Source organism: Lytechinus variegatus, chromosome 17 (assembly GCF_018143015.1).
Source record: "Lytechinus variegatus isolate NC3 chromosome 17, Lvar_3.0, whole genome shotgun sequence".
Lineage (NCBI taxonomy): Eukaryota > Metazoa > Echinodermata > Echinoidea > Temnopleuroida > Toxopneustidae > Lytechinus > Lytechinus variegatus.
In genome coordinates this window covers 68,424-85,208 of record NC_054756.1, presented here as the reverse complement: position 1 = coordinate 85,208, position 16,785 = coordinate 68,424, and the positions used below count along the sequence as shown (strand labels likewise).

Below are 16,785 nucleotides of genomic sequence, written 5' to 3'. Positions count from 1 at the left end.
AGACCTGAAGCCAAGAAGGAAATGAGATCCTTCATTGGACTTGCAAGCTACTACCGCAAGTTCATACCTGCCTTTGCAGCTATGCTCACAAATCTGACCAAAAGAACTTGTGGAGAACAAGAGGAAGAAGCCCTCCAGAAGTTAAAGGCGTGCCTTAGTTCAGCCCTTATCCTTAATTTGCCAGATCTAGATAAACGTTTCATTTTGGGTACAGAGGCATCATTAACCGGAGTAGGTGCAGTGTTGCTACAAGAATATGATAAGTACCCTGTAGCCTATGCCAGTAGAAAGCTTTTATCCCCTGAACAGGCACATTCTACCATAGAGAGGGAATGTTTAGCTTTACTTTGGGGAATTGGCAAATTCTAAGTTATCTAGAAGGCAAGGAGTTTCTCATAGAGACTGATCATCGTCCACTCTCTTATCTCAACCAGGCTTAGTGTACGAATAGTCGAGTAATGAGGTGGGCCTTGTCACTTCTACCATTTACCATAGGTTTAGGATCAAAGCAATCCGAGGCTCAGAAAATGTTGGAGCTGATTTTCTAAGTAGAATAGCCAGATAAATTAAACAGGACAGGCAAAATTTGTTATTTAATTTTCAATCAAGACAGGATATACATGTATGCAATTATCTCAACAAAGTGTCGAGAATATATGCTTTAATAATGGGCGTAGTTGGATTGAGCATAGTCAAAACTTAAGGCATATATACTGTATTATAGGGGTTTTTTTTAAATAAAGTGACTGTAATTTTGAGAAGAAAAATATGAAATATATCTAGAAAGTGAGGGGTCGTGTTACAAGTCATGTCTATCTATGCCCGTGACCCAAATATTTTGTCTTGGTCATTTTCCTTTTGTCCAGAGTTATGCAATGCAGTTGGCTATTAGCACATTTTTAATTTGTGTGTTTCATACCGTACTTAACTCAATGTAGGCAGTTTTAAATAGACTCACTTGCAAGTTCTAAATTCTGATCCCTATTCAATGTTAGAATGGTTCAGATAATTTCTTGCAAGGTTTTTGTTATCAGCAGGTGAATGCAATATTTAAGTAGCTTGGGTTTAGATTAGAATTCTTATGTGGAAGGAACCCTACTTAAAATTGATAGTTGTCACTTGAAGCTTAGGAATCAGAGAGGCAAGACCTCTGAGCTCTCTTTAAGAGCAGCCGCAGCAGCGAGCCTGCTAGGGATTGGTAGAATCAGCTAGGCCTACAGGGTCGGGCGATGACAGCTTGTTTAGGCTGTACATCTAGAAACAACACGTGGCAGTTTCTAATATTTTCGAGCTATGTGTCTGAACTGGACACGGGCTGCTCCTGCTCCCAAGCTTCCTTGTCACCACTTAAACTGTATGTAAATTCGAATTGTTACCTCTTTATGATAGTTTTATTAGGCAAATTGTTGAGAGATATTTATGAAGAAAGAAATCGTGTTTTTGGCTACATTGCAATCATTCAAATCATTAATGATTGATTTGAATTTGTAGTATAACATTTGTATGCTTTCCATTAAGTAGATTAAAGAGATTATAGATATTCGAAAGATCATTTGACTTGAAGCTGAGGTATCTTATAACATTTTAAAGAATATATTCTTGTAAGTTTGATTATTATCCTTAATTGTCAAATATATTAATTGTTCTTTTCCAAAATGGATGTTCCTTTAAACATTTGCTTGTCATGATTTAACTACAAATCAGAAATTGTTTATGGAAATAGCATGAGGCTGAATATTCTTGATTGTTCTTGTGATATATAAGATATTTATAGTATAAAGGTGAAGCTTATGTTTTTTTAGGGATAGGTAGTTCTTATGCCTTGGTATTTTATTATCTGTAGATGGCGTTGACGTTGGTGTCGACTTTTTTTTAGGGCGATGTTATGATGTCCATTGCGTGAAGGCGTTTCTCAAGCGTAGAGGAGTACACCCGATGTAAACTATAGTATGATGTAAAGTCTACACTAGTCAAGTTAGTCAGTTAGGGCGAATGTCGAAGGACTTCGGCCATGGTAGACAGTCAACGAGTTGATTCCAATATTCCAAAGAAGTTCTTCAGATCAGGTTCCATATTTTAAAGAAATGAAGATATAGAAATAAAAGGACTCTTGGACTTTAAGCAGTAACACAGTAAACTGTTTGATTATATTTAGATTATTGATCATTAAAATAATGAATTGATCAGGAAGAGTTAATGGTTGCATTACTGGATTGTATTGCAAGGTATGATCTCCGCTGAATTTGATAATTGTTTTATATTGAATACTTTACCATATTTTATGTTTTTAAAGTTGAATTAAGAAGACGATTCAAAATATTGAGATATTTACATTAATAGCAACCTTACAACCCACCAAAAACTAAGAGGTGATTCGACCCCCCATTTTCTTTTTTCAAAATAGTGAATTTGAACGATTTATCCCTACTCATTTTCCCTGAGTTCGCTCCTGCAATGCCTACCGAGACGGGTGTTCTTTGACTGTGACGTCACCGGGGGTATCGTAGTAAACAAGGCAGTGCTGTTTTGTGTACTATGCACGTACGCCTTCATATTTACTTTTGTGTCAAAACTTCATTTTATCGCTATTGATTTTATGTGAACGATGTTGAAAGGAAGTAATAATTGTCATAAGACATATTGTCAATAATATGTCCCTACATTGTTAAAACTGTTCTTCTTTGTAGCAATTTTAGACGATTTTAATGCCTTGTTTTCGTTCCGGACTGTGTCCGTGGCGAAACAATTGAATAAACTGCAGTTGAAGTTGTATCTGCGAGCCGGAGAACTTGCAAAAAGGAAATGATTAAAATTATATTTATGGCCATACTATTATTCCAAATATGTAAATTCCCTCATAATGATACCATAGACCCTAAAGGAATAATTTCAAGGCGAATAATATGAAATTTGACCAAGATCTTCTCACCAGTCGATAACATAGCAGACGTGTTATCATGATATATTTATCCGCGTGTGACGCGGCTTTTGCAAAAAACACAGTTGGTTGCGGAATTGCTTTGTGCGGACCGGCCACCCGCTCCGGCGCAGCTAGCTGTCGAGCTGCCGGACCGCATACCTTTCATGCTGTCTTCAACTCACTTGCGAATTGCATTTGTATGTGTGACGGTGACCTCTAGCGTAATTAAATATACATGTAGAAAACAACTCGGAAGGCCGAGAAGAATAGTAAGTTGATTCAAGATTGTTCTGTGGAATGAGCCACGAGTGGAAATGATCTACAGGATATAAAAATGGAGTCAAAGACAAAAGGAAAGAAGAAAAAGACGTCAGGGGATTGCTGAATGGTCATGAACTGCGGTTCGACCATAGAGATATATATGGGGATGGTCTGGGGGTCGACATACCAGACCACTACCCCACTACAGTGCAGTACACTCATGTGCCTGGGTGTTGTGTGTATTGTATATAGCATATATAGGCATGCAGCGCGCGCAGAGCTGAGCTAGCCGCCGGAATTACTTTCCAGCTACTCACTTGATGGAACATCGTGACAAAATAAATGAGAAATAGTGAAAATATCATTCAATAACTCACTGTTTTCAATCTTTCATCATGATTTAAGAGTTCATGATAGTTATTCATTCTGTTCTTTATACAGGTAAAGTAAAGATTTGTACATATGATTCCTACTTGTTTGATTTGAGTTGCTTTGAAAAAAAATTGTAAAATCATCTTTCTCTCTCTGCATAGCATTTCTGTATTACACCCAGGCACCTCTTACACTAAATTCCCTCCGGTGACGTCACACTCAGAGTGATTTTTCTGTACACTCGTCTCGCGGGCTCTGACAGGTGGCTAATTTCATAGACTTTCAAAGCAAAATATCGAGAAGGCAGAAGATTTTTGTGACATGCTATTTGTTTTAACAACTGATATATACTTTATATTATGTGTGGAACCCATATTTATGGAAACTCACTCACTTCTTAATTCAACTTTAACTAACGTAATTGTTGTTCCAAGGAACACTTGAACTTGAATTTAAATCAAATTTCCTTAAAATATTGTCTCAATTGTTACTTTGTCTGAGTTCTGTATTTAAGAAGTTGCCACTGGACAAACAAGTCGTCACACCCTCCCCATGGCTGTGACAGATAGTAAGATGAACATCAAAATATCCCTGAAAGAAAAGATTTGATTGATTGTAAGATGAACATCACACCATCCCTGAAGAAAAGATTTGATTGATAATAAGATGAACAGCACAACATCCCTGAAAAGAAAAGATTTGATTGATAATAAGATGAACATCACAATATCCCTGAAAGAAAATATTTGATTGATTGTAAGATGAACAACACAACATCCCTTAAAGAAAAGATTTGATCGATTATAAGATGAACAACACAACATCCCTGAAAAGAAAAGATTTGATTGAACATCACGACAACCCTGAAAAAAATATTTGATTGATTGTAAAATAAATAACATAATATCCCTTAAAGAAAAGATTTGATTGATTGTAAGATGAACATCACAATATCCCTGAAAGAAAAGATTTGATTGATTGTAAGATGAACATCACAATATCCCTGAAAGAAAAGATTTGATTGATTGTAAGATGAACATCACAATATCCCTGAAAGAAAAGATTTGATTGATTGTAAGATGAACAACACAACATCCCTTAAAGAAAAGATTTGATCGATTATAAGATGAACAACACAACATCCCTGAAAAGAAAAGATTTGATTGAACATCACGACAACCCTGAAAAAAATATTTGATTGATTGTAAAATAAATAACATAATATCCCTGAAAGAAAAGATTTGATTGATTGTAAGATGAACATCACAATATCCCTGAAAGAAAAGATTTGATTGATTGTAAGATGAACATCACAATATCCCTGAAAGAAAAGATTTGATTGAATGTAAGATGAACATCACAATATCCCTGAAAGAAAAGATTTGATTGATTGTAAGATGAATATCACAATATCCCTGAAAGAAAAGATTTGATTGTAAGATGAACATCACAATATCCCTGAAAGAAAAGATTTGATGGATTGTAAGATGAACATCACAATATCCCTTAAAGAAAAGATTTGATCGATTATAAGATGAACAACACAACATCCCTGAAAAGATTTGATTGATTATAAGATGAACATCACAAGAAAAGATTTGATTGAACATCACGACAACCCTGAAAAAAATATTTGATTGATTGTAAAATAAATAACATAATATCCCTTAAAGAAAAGATTTGATTGATTGTAAGATGAACATCACAACATCCCTGAAAGAAAAGATTTGATTGATTATAAGATGAACATCACAATATCCAAGAAAAAAAAATTTGATTATATAATGAACATCACAACATCCCTGAAAGAAAAGATTTTATTAATTGCAAGATGAACATCACAACATCCCTGAAAAGAAAAGATTTGATTGATTATATAATGAATATCTCAACATCCCTGAAAAGAAAAGATTTGATTGATTATAAGACGAACATCACAATATCCAAGAAAAAAAAGGTTTGATTGATTATATAATGAACATCACAACATCCCTGAAAGAAAGAATTTGATTGACTTAAGATGGATATCACAATATCCCTGAAAGAAAAAATTTGATTGATTGTAAGATGAACAACACAACATCCCTTAAAGAAAAGATTTGATCGATTATAAGATGAACAACACAACATCCCTGAAAAGATTTGATCGATTATAAGATGAAAAACACAACATCCCTGAAAAGATTTGATTGATTATAAGATGAACATCACAACATCCCTGAAAGAAAAGATTTGATTGATTGTAAGATGAAAATCACATTATCCCTGAAAGAAAGAAATTGATTGATTTAAGATGGATATCACAATATCCCTGAAAGAAAAGATTTGATTGAATGTAAGAACATCACAACATCCCCGAAAGAAATTAATTGACTGATTATAAGACGAACATCATAACATCCCTGAAAGAAAAGATTTGATTGATTGTAAGATGAACATCACAATATCCCTGAAAGAAAAGATTTGATTGATTATAAGACGAACATCACAATATCCCTGAAAGAAAAGATTTTATTGATTGTAAGATGAACATCACAACATCCCTGAAAGAAAAATTTGATTGATTTAAGATGATATCTAGACCTTCTACAAGCAGTCGGGTTACACTTAGGGGCAACACTGCCAACCTCCCCCATGAATTTTCAAATACTGGTAGTGAAAAAAAAGACAAGAAAAGGAGGGAAAAGGGAAAGAAGAGATTAAGAGTTCCATCATTTTAATCATGAGAGATTTGGGTCTTATAACTGATCTATCTTGGAGCTATAGTTCTCAGTTTAAAAAGAAGGTGGTATGGAAAATCTGAATCAATCATGTATAAAGATTTCATGAATTAACTGCTTTTGATTATATAGAGAAAAATACAATCATAAATAATAATGCACTAAATTTATGCTTGTTACCAAGTAAGGTTACAGCATCAATCATTATGCAAATCATTCAACAGAGGGCTAAATACATGATAAGATTTACAATATTCAAAGAGTTTTTAGTGACTTCATCAAGCACATTTTACATTCAGTTAAATAGTCAATTGATTTTATGAAATTTTGTAAGAAAACTAAAAAAAAAATGCAAAATTGTGCTGCGTTATGCTGGAATTACCAACATTAAAAAATACCATGATATCATTATCCACAAAATAAACGATTGGTCGTAATTCAAGATCTAATGACAATCAAATATCCCAATATGCAATACCATGCAACACTATTTCTACTTCAAATTGACAAGCCAATTTTATCTCTTACCTTGTAGTCTGTGTTATTGATAATCTTCTGTATGATGTGAAATGACTGGCACCACATATAGGAAGATTTGTAGTCCAGAGCTTTTGAAGTAAGCAATGCTTCACACACTAGCCTATAGTCAAAAACATTGAAGGAAAGTATTAATAGCTCATCTGTTTTACATACTGTTTAAAGGAGAATGAAACCTTTGGAACAAGATAGCTTGTGTGAAAATAAAAAATCAAAGAAACAGATCAACAAAAATTTGAGAAAAATCAGACAAATAATGAGAAAGTTATGAGCATTTGAATATTGCAATCACTAATGCTATAGTGTTTGATTGTAAAACTACTTTTTATTATTGATTACATTAATCATTAGGAACAAACAGTCATACAAATCAACTATAGAATAAAATAGATAGCTCAGCTTTTTGTTGTTATACTGATGATAATGATGATGATAATAATACTATTAATTATCAGCTTTTATGTAGTGAATAACACATTAGGTCATCACACAATGCATATCCTCCGGAAGTGCCATGGTGCAGCGGTTATGACTCTTGTCTTTTAATCAGAGGATCATGTGTTTGAATCCCACTATGACGTAGCGTCCTTTGGCAAGGTGTCAATCCACACTTAGCCACTCTCAACCAGGTGCTAATTCGGTATTGCTAGGAAACTGACATCATTGTGGTTGGTTTAGCAAGACAGTGCCTAACATGCTGCGAAAGAAACTATGAATCCAGTGATCAGGTAATGATTATTATATAATTATTATCCTCCACTACCAAGGTAGTATTCCAACCAAGGTGCCACTGACACTATGGCTTTCAAAACCTATCGATTACCTATTTAGCACCTGCTCGGAGAGTGACAATGTGTGGATTGATGCCTCACAAAAGGACGCAAGACCGTGGTGGGATTCAAACACACGACACTCAGATTACGAAGGTTTTTTTTTTTCATTTACCACTTGTGGGATGGAACACCCTATCAGCAAATGCTTATTTCGTAGGTGAGAGTCATAACTGCTACACCGAAGAATATTTCACCTGAGCTTTATTGCCTTTGCAAGATTCTTGAATGATTCCATTATTAACAAAACATGACAGGAAAGCTCATTTATTAAACCCATGAATTATTTATTCCCAAATAAAGACCAAATCTATTATGTTATTTCAAGTGATATACCAATTGGAATCAGTATTGTGAGTGTAGCCTACATACTTTGCTGGAATGATCCCTTTATCAACAGCTGTAGCAAGGATATCACAAAGGATTCTGATTCTTTGATGGGATGTCAGAGTGTGAATGTGATTCACATATTGCTTCAGCATGCGTTCTTGAGACTCCTACAGGTAAAAAAAAAAATACAAATACCATAGACCATATCTATGCTCAAAAAAGACTTGTTCTTATGAAGAAAAAGAAAATCTTTGTGATGGGCCTATTAACTGCAATCCTTCAGTTAACTTTATTACTGTAAAAGTCATATATTTTCTTATTGTACCCATTTCTATTATATCACTAGACTTAATTATCTTGCCATACATATGGTACATAGTTTCAATATATTTACTGAGGCATATTATTGAGTTTCTATAAGATTTATTTTCCATGAAGCATTGGACATACTGTACATTCATGGAAAGAAATCAGAATATTGGTGATGTTGGACTTGCAAAAATACAGAAAATAATGAAACAAAAATTTCTACTCATCGTATAATTCTCAAGTCTTGTACATTGTACATGGTTCTTGTTATTCATATTTACATGCAATGCTGCATCCTTGCACACACACACACACACAAGTCGTAATGATAAATTAGGCCCACCTCCCCCCCCCCCCCCCCGAATATGTCAACAATAACCTGAAAACCAACCAATGGCCCATTTCATAAAGAGTTGCAACTATTGTAATTTTGCCATTATGGCATAATGGTACCCTATGGTAACCTTGATTATGATTGGCTGCTCAGACCTGTTACTATGGTAGTTGCCATGGTGACAAAGCTACAACAGTTGTAATTCTGTATGAAACTGGTCCCAGACCTACCAATCTCTGGGAATGAGAGCTTGTATTTTGTGATCCCTAAAACTGCATTTTCATACCCAAAATTCATTTTTTAATATTGACTGCCAAATGTTCTTTGATCATGGCCCAGTGAGCTGAAATTACATTTATTTTAAACCATTTAAATAGGGACTTAATGGTTTTAAATTATCTCAAAAATCTAAAATCAATGAATTTGGGGTAATAATCATTGATATTGTCCAGTAATAAAATTAATCCAACTGTCTATTTTTATTTAAGTTTTATTCGATGGGAACATATAATGACAATTTTTCTCCAAAAAGTATGATTTTCTAATCATTTGCACAACTCATTCCATTGACATGTCTGTGAATATATTGTTACTCTTTGATGCATTTTCAAAGTATATCCTAGTTATTATATTTTTTGAGTGACAGAAATAAACAACTTTGTTAGATTTTACAGACAAAGATATATAATACTCACAGCAGGAACTGTTGACCAAAAACGCATGAAATTTTCAAAGCAAACAATTATCTTGTTTTTCTCAGAGTCCTGTGTGCAAACAAACCTGTAAACAAAAGTGAAGTTTGTCAAATAATACACAAAAAACCTACAGTACAAATATTTAACATGTTATGAATATAAGTCCAAATGGAAACTTACTTTTCGCCTGGGGCCCACAAGTTATTGGTAAAGTCTAACAAAATTTATTTCTTTAATATCTAAATTTTTATTTAAATGTAAACAATCAATCATGTCTAACTTAAAACCCCTGACTTAAAATGAAGAAAAAATATATATCCAGCTGTTTTAAAGAAAGAAGAGATTCTTCAATACATTGTTGGAAGTTGCTAAAGTGCAACTGTTCAGACTACTGCCTTGAAATGTTAACTCACCCTGCAAACGCTTCCTCAATTGCAGTTGTTCTCTGCAGAGAAAATAAAAGAAAGGTATAACATAATATCTGAGCAATGAAGAAAAAGAGTATGAAACTGTATAGATTTTCCAACTTTAAAATTCTACAATAATATTACCCCCACCAATATAAAAATGTACAAGTATAAGGGTGAATCATATATAATGTACATTTCTATCTAAATTCAAGGAATGTTCCTATCAAACATTATTCAGAGAGGATCACTTTCCAAGTTATAAACTACATATGGAATTTGACCCACAGGAAGGTATGTGAAATACCTTCGCCCAGCAGTAAAAAAGTAATTGCCAGTCCAAACTTGGAGAAATAAATTCTTGTATAATTTCTAAAAGCCAGAAGAATCATTCAGCTTGTTTCATAATTTTGCAAAGTTTCTCTTACCAACACATCTGCAAGCATCTCTTGGAGTTGCTGGTCTATCCCAACAGTAACTGCCATAGCTGATTGATTGTTCCTTTTCCTTTTACTGGGATTCCCAATTCATTATTTACATCAGGAAAGCAAGGCTGCAGTGCTGCATTTTACTGATGAGAGATCCTGCAAGGTATAATAAGAACAAGACTAGAAATTTGACGTGTCCAAAGGACACAGATGCCCCCGCTTAATGTGATCAGAAATTCATTCAATATGATTGAACTTAATATCATGCAGAAACCAATATGCATATATGATGAACAAATTCAGACCTTTAAACCACCTACATATATACCTTAATAAGTTGTGAACTTTGATTGTGGACTCCGAATTCGAATTTAGCCTGTATTTTGGTGTCATCTACCTAGACATAATTTTTTTTTTAATCCATTAAATATTTTTATCAAGAAATTGCCCGGAAACCAACTCGCATATTTAATAAGATTTGACCTGCAGACTCCGATTTTGAACTTAGCCTGTATTTTGGTGTCATCTACCAACACATTAACTTTTTCTAAAATCCAATAAATATTTTTTAAGATATTGCACGGAAACCAACTCGCATATTTACTGAGCTTTGATCTTTTACCTGCAGACTCCAAATTCGAACTAAAAAATGTTACAAAATGTTGATTTTTGCATTAAAATTCACATATTGCCTATCACAAAATAAAATTTGTATTAGAAGCACATTTGTTGGCAAGATACAAGCTGTGTATTGTATCTAACTCCTAAAAAGCAAAAAAAAAATTCTGTGAAGTGTTTTTCTGAAAAAAATTGGGTTTCGAAGTTTTCAAAACTGGTTGTCGTGTCACTCACGTTTTAAATGCAAAAAGTTTTCTAGAGCTGTGTATTCTGAAAATTAATTTATCCCAGTACTGGAGCAAATACAGTTTATCTGTACCTTATTGTATATAAAGTAACTTGGTCCAATGTGTTAAGGTAAAGCTAAAATTAACTGTCAAAGTTGTGTCGTGTCACTCACAATGTCGTGTCACTCACGAAATGTCGTGTCACTCACGGTATTATATTGTGTATAAAAAAGGACATCCAGTAATTTTTGAAGCGTTTTACCAGGGATACAGTCAAAATGTTGTTCCTGACATCATTTAGGCCTATTTTAGGCTAATAATTTCCTCCATCTTCCTAATTTTACTCCTTTTGATGGAAATATTGAATTTGACATTGAGTTCATATATTTTCTCTCCTCTCCGTGGTTGCCTTGGTTTAAGAAATCCTGACAATTTTCCATTGGTGTGAAGACTCGGATCCTAATTCATATTTTGGTGAATGTACTGTGATTAAGAATATAGCAACATAATCAATCAACACAAAATTATGAATGTATCAAGAGAAAAACCACTATACTTAAGCAATGGACATATTTACAATGCATAAAGGGTTGATGATGGTGATGGTTCAAGTCATACCTAGGTATTACTCGAACATTCTCTGTCTCCATTTACAGAAATAAGCAGAAAGTTCACCTTTCTTTTGAGTAATGTTATTTCTTTGTTATACTCAGCTAGAAAAGTCATGGATCCTTTTTTGAAATTTGCAGAAATTTTAGTGGTAAAGTAGTGTACATGAGATATAAGAGATCACCATGAACACCTAACATTTTGTCAAATTTGGAAAAGAAAATATTTTTCTTTTCCTTCTGATTGATTAAATCAACCTTTTCATTTGCCATAAAGCTTGTATTTCAGGACATGAAATAAACAAATTTGCAAGAAAACAAACATTTCAGGTGAGAATGTACTGAGATTTGATAGAACATTTTGGATATTGCTTGAAGCAGCTACATGCCAAGTTCAAAATCATCATTTGTTCGGCCACCATTCATACCGCTAGTGATTAACTACATGTAGGGTCTGAACAGCAAACTACCGTAAGTGGGCCGATGTGTGTTCAGAGCAGATTTGCATTTACACATATTCATTACAACAAAATGATGCATGTTCATGTAGGTCCCAACAAGTCCCAACCGAGACCGCATTTTGATTTGAGCAACTTTGGATGGGTTGCCATGTACCAGTAGATCATTTTTTTTTTTTGGGGGGGGGGGGGTTCCCTGATAAGAACAGAGCTGGACCTCGAGGGGAAAAAGCTATTGAGGTGTAAAGGGAGCCTCGTTGGGATGTTGAATTGGATTTTAGTGTGACATCCAAAGGGCTTAGAAAAGGAAAGGCTAATGACTTGTAGTTGTTATGTAATAGTAGCAGACTGCAAGAATCAGGTACTGACTGCGTCTTTCACCTTGTGGCTTTCCCTGGATTCCTGTGTTATGGTATATGATCATATAATTAAATTAGCAATGAAAAGGCACTTACAAATTCCAGCAAAAAGCATAGCTCTGAATTTTGGTACAGTTCCTACATGTACTGCCTTGGGAGGGTCCACATACAAGCAGTGTTCAGGAGAAAATTTTCTCAAGGCGATTTGCTGATAGTCCATCTGAAGTGTGCAGCAACGTGATTGTGATTTGGTACCAAAAAAGACATTTAAACTGCCATGTCGTATTTGGACAATGCCTATAAAAATATTAAACGAGGATAATATTGTAATCCAATATTTCAAGAAAAGGGAGTCATACATGACATCATTGGCTACCAGACCATGTCAGATGATGTGAGTGACTATTGAGAATACCTTTCTTACAAGGATGCTGAATTGTATAAACCTGTAAACTTTCATATACAGATAGGGAGAAAGAGTTAAAGTTTTGAATGATATCAGGCCACAAAAAGAATGTTTGAGTTGATGTCAATGCCAAGACCACATAACACCTCCTTCAAGTGCCCCCTCCTCCTCTAAAGAGGAGAGTGGTAGAAGCCCTAGTGTGACAATGTGGTATGGTATAGGGAATGTGAGTTGATGGGCAAATATGACCATAAACCAAGAATAAAACATCAGGATGACATATTATGAACTTAAAAGAAAGCAGTTATTATGTAATTAAGCTTGTTTTTTGGTTAATGGTATTTTACTCTTCTACATCATGCAAAAAATACTTTCAATGTTGAGATAAATGTTGTATTTTTGCACTTGTCGTGTCACTCACGGTATATAGGAGGGTACCATTTTCCATAGAGGTTTGATTGATTTTGACTATATGTGTTAGATAGGTACACTATTTATGTCCATTTACTGGTACTCACAGTACTCCATGACAACTACTTGGGCACGAATCCAACCATATGTGTTAGTGGTCAGAAACCCATGTCCAAAATTTGTCGTGTCACTCACGCACTGTTTTTTAATCATATCTACTAAACGAATTGTTGAATTCAAATCAAACTCGTAGTGGCCCATGCCAGTCCTACATTGTATATAATATAGTAGTCATGATTGATTCATAACCTTTAAGTTTGAAGATATGAGCCCTTAAACCTCTCCGATTGTCGTGTCACTCACGTTTGAAAATGACCATATATATATATATATATATATATATATATATATATATATCTTTAATCCGAGGTATAGAATGGTTAAACCAACACGGCTACTGCCAGTTTCATGCTTAAGAAGCAATCATCAGGCCAACAGCCTGATGATTGCTTCTTAAGCATGAAACTGGCAGTAGCCGTGTTGATTTAACCATCCTTCCTCGGATTATACCTGCTCCTTCATTGTAGAGCACTCTTCAAGATCCAGGGTCCTTTCTTGGTTATATATATATATATTATATATATCTATATATGGTCAATTCCAGCGTAACGGACATGACGTTCAGACAAATTTTTGTAATTCAAAGGTTTATACAGTAGAATTAGCAGTCTTTTGATAATTGTTACTGAGCTTATCAGACACATTGAAGTATCAGTTACATACACATGAAATTTCAAATTGTTTCATTGAACAGTTGTTGAGATATTGCACTCTTTGTGAGCGTAACGGACATGACACGAAATGGACGAAGCATTTTTACCTCCAATTGCTTATCAAAATTCCTGTGAATTCTTCGATTGCATGCACCTGACATTGGTGTTAATTTAACCTTAAGATCATGCTCTATCCATAAAATGGTGTTTAACAACAGTTTTGCAGTGCATTCTGTATTCATAGCTCAAAATGTAGCGTAACGGACATGACACACGAAGCGTAACGGACATGACAGTTTCGTCCACTTTTTGTAAGCGAATATAATTATTTTATTACAAGATATGGTACAAGTCTAATTGTTTACATGTTAAGGCTAGAGGTTAGAGACACACATCATAACTGGTAATCTGTAATATCTCCCATTATTTTGCAATTTAAGAGGGGGGCTTTTCATACAATATTTATAAAACAAAAAAATATTTAGAAAAAATTCTTTTACACCAGTTAACAACAGATAGAGAGTATTTTCCAGTTACTACCATCCTCTACACCTAATTAAAAGAGAAAAAGTTGATAGTAAAGATTATTTTTTATTCATGGCTTACTATTTGATAATATACACTAGCGTAACGGACATGACACCCTTACGAAGTGAACTTCATTAGCACTTCTTAGTTTCAAAATGAAAGAAATATGAATAATGAATGTAATTATGTAACAGCAAAGTACCTTACTAACATTCTTAAGAAAAATATGTAGATATTATTGGCAGGTATCATTAATTTAATAGCTATAGCCTACATGATATTTTTAAATAGAATATAATGTTTATCGTACCACTACGGCACACTGAGAAGACCAAATCTCATTTTTTGTGAGAAGAAAACAAATGTACCAGACCTGTATAAATCCAAGATGAACATATTAAATGTATTTTATGATAAAGAATATGTAGTAGTATTAATGTCAGTTTTAAGATTTTACAAAAATGACATTAAAAAGTATTTTAAAATTTAATAGCAGTACCTGGAAACCAATCTTTCATCATCGATTATGTATGAGTTGAAAGGCAATCAGAATGTTTGTAAATTGCTTCTGAAATTATTTTTCATTCGAATTAAATATCATCCTGAGTATAATCATCCTTTCATCAAATCTTGGATGTTCTAAATCTTACGATCTTACTTGCTGACAAATGTGGCTGTATCTAATTTCGTTGCATTGTCCGCGCTGCTTGTGTACAAATGAAGATACATCATTCAAATCGTGATTATGGCTGACCAAAATACTATGACACAATTTATTGATCGCGCCACATTCCTTCCACAGCCCCTTTGCTTTGTGATATTGCAAAGAAGTGCCACTGTAGGTTCATGGATTCATAGAGCTACACCATGTAACACAGATATCTGATTCTGAATACAAACTTGTTCTTTTTAATGTGAGCCCGTGCCATCACTGAAGAAGTGGAGGTTGGTGAAAGTCAGATAGTTTGAAGCAATACATTATTATGTATCATCAATGATCATCATCAATGATCTCATGAATTCACAAGTTGAAGTTTTATAATGCTCCAAACTGTCAGTGCAAACACCTGAGATAATCAATTGTATTGTTCAAACACAAATGATGCAGATTGTGATCTAAGTATGTTGCCAGATCTAGCTGCATCTTTCCTAATATTATGTGGCATACCATTCTCAGAAAAATATACCAGAACAAGAGCTTAACTTTCATCATTCAATAACTTCTAAAAATGGCTTGAATGACATGCAGATTCTAGGAGTTATTACATCCAGCTATCCTCAAGCAATTGAGACTGACCTCAGTCTGTGACACTGAGCCTAATATTTTGTTTTTGAGAATGCTGCCTTTTGTCATATATAAGGCGTCATGTCCGTTACGAAAATTGTCATGTCCGTTACGCCATTTTTATGAAAATGAGAAGTGGTAACGGAAAATGATTGCTACACATGGTAGGGGGTTTAATTCTAACATAGAATCTGAATCTGCAGTACCTTTAGACAAATTTCCTGTAAGCTATGAAAACTTTTAGTGAAAAACGTAACGGACATGACACTGATAATGGTAAAGAAATCACACAAATCTGAAGACAGATTTCTCTAAAATTGATGAATGGCATAAAATTTAACAATGATTTTCTGTTGATTTAAACATTAATCAACTATTCAAAAGTTAAAAGAGACCTCTGGGACCTTGTTTGCTTTTAGTAGAGACAGAAAAGATGAATTGTTTAAAAATAGCCACATTTTTTACATTTTGCAATTTACTATTCTATTTTTTTATGATGGAAAAAACTACAAAATTTTATCAATATTGCGATTATTCTATTGGAAATTGGTACTTTATAGATTACTTTTTAAGAAAATTTGACTGCTTAAGTGAAATCTGAAACTTCATTTTTTCTCTAAAGTGAACATTTTCCATGGAATTGCCCAGATATAATTCACCTTGCCTATCTGCGCTCGCAACATTAGCAAGATACCATATGTTGAGTGTTAGCAAGAAGTGGTGACGGACTGATCTTCCTTTTCATTTCATTTCATTTATTTCCTAAATAAAAGCCATACATGTACATATTTTCATATCAACATCATCATGGAAAGGATACAATAATTACATAAAAAAACAATACATTCGTGCCAAGTAGCATGTACATGTAACTTAAAAGTGTGGAAGAAACCTTGAGAAAGCAGAGGTCGTGAAAAAGGTTCCCCATATAATCAACTTTTATGATTGTGGCAACAACGGGAAGACAAG

General features: G+C 34.0%; 1 protein-coding gene across 1 annotated transcript in view; it reads right to left on the bottom strand.

Annotated features, from left to right (window-relative positions):
* The window catches only part of LOC121430898 (mediator of RNA polymerase II transcription subunit 23-like), a 70,049-nt gene that overhangs the window by 49,568 nt on the left and 3,696 nt on the right, over positions 1 to 16,785 (bottom strand). The window contains exons 2-6 of the mRNA XM_041628325.1: positions 10,144 to 10,299; positions 9,722 to 9,753; positions 9,309 to 9,393; positions 8,013 to 8,137; positions 6,802 to 6,913 (exon numbers count right to left, since the gene is read on the bottom strand). Of these exons, the coding sequence (XP_041484259.1) occupies positions 6,802 to 6,913; positions 8,013 to 8,137; positions 9,309 to 9,393; positions 9,722 to 9,753; positions 10,144 to 10,200 (411 nt within the window). The 5' untranslated portion in view covers positions 10,201 to 10,299. The remainder of the gene's footprint in view (positions 1 to 6,801; positions 6,914 to 8,012; positions 8,138 to 9,308; positions 9,394 to 9,721; positions 9,754 to 10,143; positions 10,300 to 16,785) is intronic.